Source organism: Gracilinanus agilis, chromosome 1 (assembly GCF_016433145.1).
Source record: "Gracilinanus agilis isolate LMUSP501 chromosome 1, AgileGrace, whole genome shotgun sequence".
Taxonomy (NCBI): Eukaryota; Metazoa; Chordata; class Mammalia; order Didelphimorphia; family Didelphidae; genus Gracilinanus; species Gracilinanus agilis.
Window position 1 is genome coordinate 201,373,972 of NC_058130.1, and position 10,933 is coordinate 201,384,904.

Genomic DNA, 10,933 nt, shown 5'->3' on the forward strand with positions numbered 1-10,933 from the left:
AACCTTGAAAGAAAAGAAGGATTTCAATAGGCAAAAAATGTTCCAAACATGAGCAAGACAAAATTGGAAAGTAGCAAGGAGGCCAGTTATGCAGAAATGCAGTGAGGGAAGGAGAATAATGTGAGATAGGACCAGAAAGGTGGGATTGTTTTGGATTGTGGAGGAACTCAAATGTCATGCTAAGGAATTTTGTTCTTGGTAGGCAATGGAGAGCCACTTAAGACTGGTGTATTTATACCTGTTAATTAGGAGAGATACTCCATAGGTACTGTGAAAGGTGAATTGAAGAACTTAGAAGAGAGACTAATTTAGGAGACTTTAATAATAGGCCAGTCAAGAAGTTTATAAACAACATTCTATACAAATAAGCCTCCTTAAATGACTAAACTAAATATGTCTATATCTATGAAGTGTTTGGTATGAGAAAAGCCTCTTTAATGAGATGTGAATTTACTTTAGATTTCTCTTCTGAGGTATGTAGGGCTCCATCTGTAGCTTTGTCCTACACTCATTAATTTGTGTCTCACCCACTTTCGCTTTCACCTGAAGTCCTAAATTCTGAAATCTTTCTATTTAGACAGAAAATATAAAATAAAAAGATGATAAACATCTTCTCATCTAAGGATTAGGTTCATGAAGGCATGTTCTGCTGTATCTTGCTCCTTTTTGAATGGTCTGGACTTCAGTTGCTTCCCTTGTTTCTCTCTTCCTTGTTCTGATCTACTGGCTCCCACACCTACACTTTCCCCTGAATCATGATTGTATCCCTCAGTCTTTGAGTGTTTAAACCTTTAACTTGTAGAGAACCCTTGACCCATGCCTTAATCTCCTGCTCCCCAGACCTTCATTTGTATAAGCCCCTGGGAGCTATCCTAATCCTAAAGAGATTCTTGTCCATCACAGTTCTACTGCTTTCCTTGCCATAGCATGACAATAAACATGTCAGTGGGAAGTTGAGGGACTTGCTTTCTTCAAGAAAGAGGCTCCATGGGGCAGGTAGGTGGCTCTGTGGATTGAAAGGCAGCCTTAGAGACAAGAAGTCCTCGATTCAAATCTGGCTTCAGACACTTCCTAGCTTCATGTGACCCTGGGCAAGTCACTTAATCCCCATCACCTAGCCCTTACCATTCTTCTGCCTTGGAACCAATACACAGTATTGATTTTGAGATGGAAGGTAAGAGTTTCAAAAAAGAAGAGAAAGATGCTTCAAAGTTCTGAGTTTTTAACTTCATGTTGAAAGAGTATCTCCAGTACTGAACGCAGCATCTTGTTTCTCAGAACATATCCTCAGGGGAATAGGGCAATCTCAGAACTGAGCCGTATTACCAATATACTCGGAATCACAAACTTCTTTACCAGGATACTCATCCTTGTCACAGGGAGAATGTCTTTAATTCTTCCATGAGTCATAAGATACAAGAAGGAATTTGTAGACATGTATACACAAACTTATGGTTTGGCACAGGGATGTCAAATTCAAATAGAAAGGGAGGGAGCCACTAAATCATACGTAAAGATCCTTATAGGACACATATTGACTTGGAAATCCACAAATTAACATTGTTTTATGGCATCTTGTTGTTGTTAAATATTTCCCAGTTATATTTTAATCTGATTCTGGGACACTCAGGAATGATAGAGTTCTCATGCTGCCAGTAGGCCCTGTATTTGATACTTCTGGTTTAGCACACCAAAGAAGAGACAGAAAAGACATGCCCATATAAGGGAAATCTCTCCTCAGAAAACCCAGTGTATCAAAACTCTTCCCATAACTCAGAGTCTCATTTGGGTTTTGGTGTCATTCTGTGAATCCAGACTACTGAAAAGCAAAAAAGTGGGCCAGACTAATTAAACCTTCTGGGTTCAGTAACAGTCCTTCTTCCTCCCTAAGTATTCTTGATTCTAACTCTGGCGTGCTCTGGGGCATCATGCAGCCCCAGATGGGACCAGTCTACTGAAATTTGTAACTCTCAGTGCTAACTCAATTTTGTGCCAACCACTGACCATGGTGCTGACAATACTCTCAATACATGTGTAGTCTTTTTTAAATTTTTATAATAACAGAATATAAGCATATAGGTTGGTGAATATTGTTGTCTGTTGTTGTTGTTGTTGTCATTGTTGTTTTAAAAATTATCTATGATTTTTCCCAATTGTCTGGACTTTCTTGAAAATCAATACCTCAGGTTTTTTTAAACTATGTCACTTCCAGCACAGATTTCTACTGTATGATATTTGAATGGCCCGACCACACTTCTTGACTTCAGCCTAAGTGCTTTTTCTGCTCAAATGCAGTGATTCCACTGTCATTCTAAGAAAGAGTTTATGGTAGAAATGATGGCAAATATGTTTCATTTTCTCACCAGTTCTTGTCCTCTTTCCAGTTTTATGTGTAAATGCCCTTGGAAAGATGTCATTTACTTGGGACCACTTTTTCTGGCCTACTGTTTCTCTTTCCAATAGACTATCTATTTTCTAGTCATGCCCATTCCTTGGTACCCTCTCCTTTCTGCCCTGCTATTTCTCTGGGACACCATCACCTCAACATCTCCTATCTATAATCTTCTTGTAGGAAAGAAGTAGCATGAAGGATTTTTTGGTCTAGATCTGTGATTTCTCCTCTTTGAGGAACTCTCAGTGTGGTAACTCCCACTATTGATGCAGATCACTAATTTGTCTATAAGAGAGACTTAGAGAATTTTCTGGAGAACTGAGGGATTAAGTAATTTGTCTATGGTTTAACTAGGTCTTCCTGACTTTAAGGCAGGTCCTCTATCTTCTAAAATACATTTTTCCTCAGCCATAGAGATTATCATCTAAGAATTACCATCTAAGATCATATGATCAAGAAAGGGCATAGACCAGAGATAAAGTGGGGGTCAGATATAATAGATCAGCCCAGGTATTGCACTGATACCAACAAGATGTTAGAAGACCCAAGCAGTAGCTTTTGGCATACTGAGTAAATCCTCTATTAGAGTATTTTTGTAATGGTGTGACCAAGAATCACACAAAATGAGAAGGCAGGATGGGTTGCAGTAGACCTCCTTACCTACTATACGAGGGAGCACCCAAATCAATAAAGTAATGCTGCTTCAATTCAAGAAGCAAAGTATATGAACAAGGTTGAACATGTCCTGAGAAGGTAGCTGGGATAGTGAGAGGACTGGAAACTATACCATACTGTAATCAACTTGGAGTAATTGGGGACATTTAGCTAGGAGAAGATATCTTAATTTTTGTTTCACCAGTTGCTATGGCCAATGAATTCATTCTATAGAAGTCAGCCTGCTAGTGTTGAATCTCTCTGGACTTAACTAGATTGCTCCTCAAAAAGCAAATGCAGGATGGTTCTGGAATCATACTCAAAATTTGTCTGCTTGGTAGAACTTCCCCGAAGTTTGGTGTGCCACCAGAGTCCTGAAAAACCCAGGATCAGTTTCATGTCCTAAAAATACATCAGAGTCAGACTTTGGGAAACTTTTTTAATTTTTAAATTTTTTTTCATTTTTTCATTTTCATTTTTAATTTTTAAATATTTAGAGTTAATGTGTAGAAGATGAATGAGACCTACTTTGTTTTCCCCTGGAACACAGTTGGGTGGCACAATGGATAGAGCACTGGGCCTGGAGTCAGGGAAACCTGAATTCAAATCTGGCCTCAGACACCTTATAGGTGTACAACCCTAGGCATGTCCCCTAATCATGTTTGCCTCAGTTTCCTCATCTGTTAAATAAGCTGAGGAAGGAAATGGCAAACCACTCCAATATCTTTATCAAGAAAACCCCAAATGGAGTCATGAAGAGTCAGATACAACTGAAATGACTAAACAATAACAACAGCCCAGAACTAATACTAGTTGGTAGAAGGTATACAGGGAGAGGAGGCAGATAGGTGATTCACTGGATTGAAAGCCAACCTGAAGATGGGAAATCCTAGGTTCAAATATGGCCTCAGATGCTGCTTAGCTGTGTGACCCTGGACAAGTCATTTAACTCCCATTGCCTAGCCTTTACCACTCTTCTGCCTTGGAATCAATACATAAAATTTATTCTAATTGGGGGGCAGCTGGGTAGCTCAGTGGAGTGAGAGTCAGGCCTAGAAACAGGAGGTCCTAGGTTCAAACCCGGCCTCAGCCACTTCCCGGCTGTGTGACCCTGGGCAAGTCACTTGACCCCCATTGCCCACCCTTACCAATCTTCCACCTATGAGACAATACACCGAAGTACAAGGGTTTAAAAAAAATTTATTCTAAGACAGAAAGTAAGGGGGGGGGTTAAGAAAAAAAAAGATATAATTGATATTTTTGTTCAGTATAAGGATTAGCTTTCTAACAATTAGAACTGACCAAAAAATGGAATTGACTATGAATTGCTCATTAATTTATGAAATTATGAAATGGAGCAGGCACACCTGGTTCTTTGTATCCTTGCTGGGAAATACCATAATGGCAGTGGGAAGTGAGGTTTCGGTCATACCTTAATAAGGCCCAGAGGTTGCAGACGGGGCAAAGAGGCACAGAAAATAGTGATAACTAAGGGATGGGGAGCAGGGAGTACAAAGGCAGATGGCTTGGGGACAAGGATAAAGTGGAAGAGGAAGGCAGGCAGTGTAGGGAAGAGAATGGGGAGAGGAAATAGCCCAGAGAATCACTCCCATAACCATGGATTAGAATTGGGGGTACACAGCACCATAGAACCAGATAAAAGAAAGCTCGGGGAACAGGAGTTGGAGGCTTCCTTTTATGGAGTTTGGAGCAGGAGGACAGACTAACTCCTATCCATGCCACCTTGGGGTTATTTCATTACCACATTCAAATCCTCTCAGAGTTGTTGGGAACACGTTAAAGTTAATATAAATGCCTCATCTCAAAGTTTTTGGTAACATTTGACATAACTGCAGATGTCTAGGATTTATCTGAGGTTTACATGTCATTGAACCAAAAGGCCCTGACAGGAAGGCCTGAATGACTTCCTCTGATTTAGCACATCTCTCTAGGAAGTGATTTTTTTATTGATTTATGATACAATTTGCAAATTATGTTCCTTTGATCTTTGCGATGGCTCGTACATGACATCTTGGTTCCCCTTTGCAATCTTACTTCCTGCAATTGTTCCTGCCTATTAACTGCTTATAAATTTAATATACTAACTAGCAGGGCAGGGAGGGGGAATCAGAAGGAATCAGATGCAGTTTTAACACAGACTGCTTCAAGGAGTAATGACTTGGGAGCAACTAGGTGGCTAAGTGAATAGAAAGCCAGGCTTGGAGATGGGAGGTCCTGGGTTCAAATGTGACCTCAAATGCATTCTTGCTGTGTGATCCTAGATCAATCACTTCACCCAAATTGCCTAACACCCTTACAGCTCTTATTCCTTGGAAGTGATACTTTGTATTGGTTCTAAGACAGAAGGGAAGGGTTAAAAAAAAGTAGTGGTGAGTTACCCATCAGTAGAGGTAGTTAGATGGCTCAGTTTCAGGCCTGGAATCAGGTAGATTCAACTTCATGAGTTCAAATCTGGCTTCAGACCCTTCTTAACTGTATGACCCTAAGTAAGTCACTTAACCCTGTTGGCCTCAGTTTCTTATCTGTAAAATAATCTGGAGAAGGAAAAAGCAGACCACTCCAGTATCTTCACCAAGAAAACCCCAAATGGGGTAACAGAGTAAGTCAGCAACAACAGAAGTATTGAGACTGGATGAACCAACAAGCATTTGTTAAATGTCTACTCTTCTCCAAGCATTGTACTAGTGTCTGGGAATAAACCATAAAAATCAATGTTCTTGTCCTTGAAGACTTTGTTTACCTTCCCTACAAGGAGGCAACATGTTCATATATGTGTCTATACAAAATAAATATGAGGTTGTTTGAGGAGAAAGCATTAGCAATTGGGAAGGGATTGGGAAAGGCCTCATGTAGGAGGCAATGTTTGAGCTGAGTTTTGAAGGAAACTAGAGATTCTAAGAGGTGAAGGTAAAGGGTAAGCTAGGTGGGTAGAGTGCCAGGCCTGGAGACAGGAAGTCCTGGGTTCAAATCTGGCCTCAGACACTTCCTAGCTGTATGACCCTGGGCAAGTCACTTAACCCCAATTTCCTAGCCCCTCTGCTCTTCTGCTTTAGAACCAATATTTAATACCAGTTATAACACAGACTACAAAGAGTCAGACATGACTGAAAAAACTAACTAAACAACATGATTCTAAGTGTAGAAGAGTAAAATGATGCTGTATACCAAACTGGACAATTATACTAGAGGTGATCTAACCATCAGTGAAGGGTTTTGCAGAAAGCACTGCTGTCTCCAGCCCTTTCCTAGGGTTTTCCATTCCGGAGTCATCCATTCCTTCTGCCAGGACATCTGGGATATGAAAAGGCCATGCTGCTCTTTCCTTTGCACTTACCATATTATATCTTGTATTATAATTTTCTTTCTATTTGTTTTTTCTCCTACAAGATTGTAGATCTAGCGTAATTATCTAATACATATTTGATGGACTACATTTAATTAAAATCTTCCCCATTTCCAGTTCAGCCTTCCTTCTCTAGTCAGTGGGGAGTTTTCCTGGTGTATTCCAACTAATCCAAATTGAACCCTCTAGTTAGCCTTTGTTCTTATCTTGGGACATCGATATCCTCCTTTCCAAAACTAAATCATTCACACCTGGGTATGAAAATAAACTCAGTTTTGCTTCCTGGAAAGCTCTATTTCTAGTGGAGAAAGTTTCTGCCAGGATTGTCATCAATCTACAAACTCTAATTTATGATTTCCCATTCATGAGGCTCTTAAACTATGGCATTGCACTCAAAATGAACCTCATGTTCATAGATTTAGAGCTAGAAAGGAATCTTGGAGGTCATCGAGTCCAAAAACCCTCATTTTATAGATGAAGAAGCAGGTTAAGTGACTTCCCTGGGGTCACACAGCTAGTAAGCATCTGAGGGGAGATTTGAACCGAGGTCTTCCTGAGTCCAAGTCCAACAATCTATCCACTACATCACACTGTCACCTACCAAAGTAACATCTTCTATATCCTAGTTGTGCTAGTATGCTTTCGTCCCAAATTTCACAGTATTTTTTAAATCTCTTACCTTCTTAGAATCAATACTGTGTGTTGGTTCTAAGGCAAAAGAGTGGTAAGGGCTAGACAATGGGGGTTAAGTGACTTGCCCAGGGTCACACAGATGGGAATTGTATGAGGCCAGATTTGAACCCAGGACCTCCCAAATCTGAGCCTGGCTCTCAATCCACTAAGCCACCCAGCTGCCCCTGAAGACAGTATTTTTGTCTCGAATTAGGACAGCTGTTCTGTACCTATCTGTAGAGAGCAAAGACCCTCATGATGGACAACCAGCTATTGTTTTCTCTCACAGAATGTTAAAACCCTCTAGATCATCCTATTCAAACTCCTCATTTTATAGGAGAGGAAACTGAGACCAAAGAAGGGAAATTACCTTCCCATGGTTATACAGTTATTAGGTGGCAGAGCCACCCCTGAACTGTGGTCATTTGAGCCCTTGGACAAGGAATTCTTAACCTGGAATCCACAGCAAGATACTAGAATTAAGAGGCATTTGGTTAAAGTGAGATTTTAGCTGAAACCTGAAGGAAGCCAGAGAAGTCAGGAGTCAGAAATGAAGAAGGAGAGTATTCTAGGCATGGAGGACAGCCACTGAAAATGCCCCAAACCAAGAGATGGAATGTCTTGTATGAGAAACAGCAAAGAGATCAGTGCCTGTGGATCAGAGAGTATATGTGGGGTAAAGGCAATGTAAGAAGCATGGAAAGGTGGAGGGTTGGGCATCTAGGTTATGAAGGGCTTTGAACATCAACTAGAATCATTTATAGGTGACAGGGAACCACTAGTTTATTGAGTGAGTGTGGAGGAGTGATATGGTTGGAACTGTTGAAGAAATTGAGGCAGACAGAGGTTAAGTGACTTGCCTAGGGTCACACAGCTAGTAGTCATATTTGAATTCAGATCTTCCTGATGGCAAGACTAGCACTCTATCTACTGTGCCACCTAACTGTCTCTGGGAGATTGAGAAATGGGATTCATGGTTCATAAGGACCCTTTTGACCCTAATCTGGGAATCTATATGTCACCCTTCCAAAGAGGGTGAAAATCTCAAAAAGGAAAGCATACCAAGGATCATAGGAGACCAAAATACAAATGCTCAGATATGTACACCACTTCACATTTCCCAGTCTACCTCAAAATGAAAATGTTTAAAAAAAAAAAAGGGAAGAAATTGTGTTTGTAGAGATAGTATTTAAAGACCCCATAATAGATCACATCCCTTCAACTACCATGTGGAGACCTCTAAGTCACTTCTGCTCTCTGTTCTACTCTTACTTGTCCCTCCAGATCATTAAAGACCAGAAGCTGCTAGTGATTGTTGGAGGGATGCTACTGATCGATCTTTGCATCTTGATTTGCTGGCAGGCTGTAGATCCTTTAAGAAGGACCGTAGAAAAGTACAACATGGAGGTAAGTTGCCAAATGTATGCCTAACTCGTTGTTGCCCATTGCTCTCCTTCACTCTTCTCCAGGGTCCTTTGGAGTACAGATACAGCCTACCAAGTGGCATGTCCTAAAAACATGCTTTTAGGACCAGCTAGTCCCAAGCTAGAGTCAGTGCCACCCTGACAGAGAGCTGAAGGGTTCAATATCCACATGGGACACTGTGGTAGGATTTTGCTACACACAATGTTATACTGACTGAAGTGATGTACAGTGAGGAAATCTGCTCTGTATAAAGGAGAATATTTCTTAAATAGACCAGTATGAATTTTCCAGAAAGGTAGGAAAAGTATGAACACATATCACCTGTATTCTGAATAAGTGCTTGTTTCTTAGCCTGCTGAAGACTGGATAAACCTGGCAGCTGAAGGGAATGCTGGGCAAATGTAATAGATACCATTGCTATAAATAATAGATTCTCAGGATGCATTAGCAGATGTCAGTACAAACTCCATTCCGTGCACTTCAGCCTATAAAATCAAGATTGAAGGCGACTACAGGAAAGGTCAAAATTGGGTCATTAGTATTCAATATTTAGCACTTTGGAGAGACCCTGTAAAGCCTCATTTATTTAGATTCCACTAATTTGAAATTTAGTGTAAATCTGACAAGGCTGGGATGAAATTAGTTATACACGGTCCATTTTTTAAAAAGTGTTCTAAATCAATTAATAACATAATCAAGATATCTGGATAATGTCTGCATTTCTTAAGAGAACAAAGATATGTCAAACATTTTAGAATCATTCCTTTATATAAGATCAAGTGATATGCGAATTACACATTAAAATAAGTCTCCTAAGAAATTCTCCTAGGACATAGTTCATAAGATCATAGATTTTGAGTTGGAGGGGATCTTAGGGCTCCACTATTTCTATTCCCTAATTTTATAGATGAAGAAACTGAGTCTCAGGGCAGTTAACTTACTTATTCATTGTAATACAGACAATAAATGTTAGATCTAGATGTGAACCTTCATCTTTTCACTCCAAAGCCAGTTGTTAGTCTATTTCCAGTTTCCATATTGTATATATTAGAAAAAAATTAAATATATATATATATATTTGAATGTTTTTAAGTATTATATCTACCATGGAAAATTTTAATAATGTTAAATATAACATAATATAATAAATTATCCTATCATTCAGATTTTTCATTTATTTGGCCTGGTCTCAGCCCCTTTTTGCCTATGCACTTACCAATCAAATTAGTCCGTGTAAGTGAGGTTTTTACTCTCTTCTGAAATTATATTTTTTATTTTTAAAAAAAAGCTTTTCCAGGGGCAGCTGGGTAGCTCAGTGGATTGAAAGTCAGGCCTAGAGACGGGAGGTCCTAGGTTCAAATCTTGCCTCACACACTTCCCAGCTGTGTGACCCTGGGCAAGTCACTTGACCCCCATTGCCCACCCTTACCATTCTTCCACCAAGGAGCCAATATACAGAAGTTAAGGATTAAAAAAAAAAAAAGCTTTTCCTTCTGGCTTGGAATCAATACTAAGTGTTGCTTCCAAGGAAGAAGAGCAGTAAGGACTAGGCAATTGGACTGAAGTGACTTTGCCAAGGTCCCATATCTAGGAAGTATCTGAGGTCAGATCTGAAACCAAGATCTCTCATCTCTAGGCTTGGTTCTCTATCCACAAAACCACCTAGCTGCCCCAGCCACCATATTTTTCTTAAACTGTGTGTGACTAGTTCACACATGTGAGAATATACATTTAATTACATTGTATTGAATAGTATTGCTAAGCAGTATGATGAGTCTTGTTTATAAAACAAATTTTGTGTGAAAACCAGATGAACACTTTCATCTTTCATCTTTCTGAGGCACTTAGATGGCACAATCAATAGAGAATTGGGCTTGGAGTCAGGAAAATCCAAACTCATATCTGGCCTCAGACTTGCTGCATGGCCCTGGGCAAGTCACTTAACTTCTGCTCTATTTCCTTAGCATGGGAATAATATCCGTGCCTACCTCATAAGGTTTTTGTGAGGAACAAATGACATATTATGTGTTGGTAGTATCATATCAGGCATTCCTTTGGAGGTAATGCATGCATTATAAAAGGTCCCAAAAAATGCATTAGGTAAGGCATATCTGTAACCCCAAAGAACTAACAGTAAAGTAGAGGATAAGAAATAGATATTGAGAATTGTAACATGCAGCAGTTCAAGTATGGAGGATCCCACCCTCAGTGATACTATAAGGGAGGGTGAACTAGGTCCCTAAAAAAGGAAGAAGAGGAGGAGGAAGAGAGAGGGAAGAAAGAGGAGGAGAAGGATGAAGAGGAAGAAGAAGAGAAGGGAAGGAAGGAAGAAAGAAAGGAAGGAAGGAAGGAAGGAAGGAAGGAAGGAAGGAAGGAAGGAAGGAGGGAAGGAAGGGAGGAAGGAAGGAAGGAAGGAAGGAAGGAAG

General features: G+C 40.0%; 1 protein-coding gene across 1 annotated transcript in view; it reads left to right on the forward strand.

The window, feature by feature from the left end:
- Positions 1 to 10,933, forward strand: part of GABBR2 (gamma-aminobutyric acid type B receptor subunit 2) — an 871,636-nt gene that overhangs the window by 739,472 nt on the left and 121,231 nt on the right. Inside the window, exon 12 of the mRNA XM_044678625.1 lies at positions 8,367 to 8,489. Coding sequence (XP_044534560.1) covers positions 8,367 to 8,489 — 123 coding nt within the window. The remainder of the gene's footprint in view (positions 1 to 8,366; positions 8,490 to 10,933) is intronic.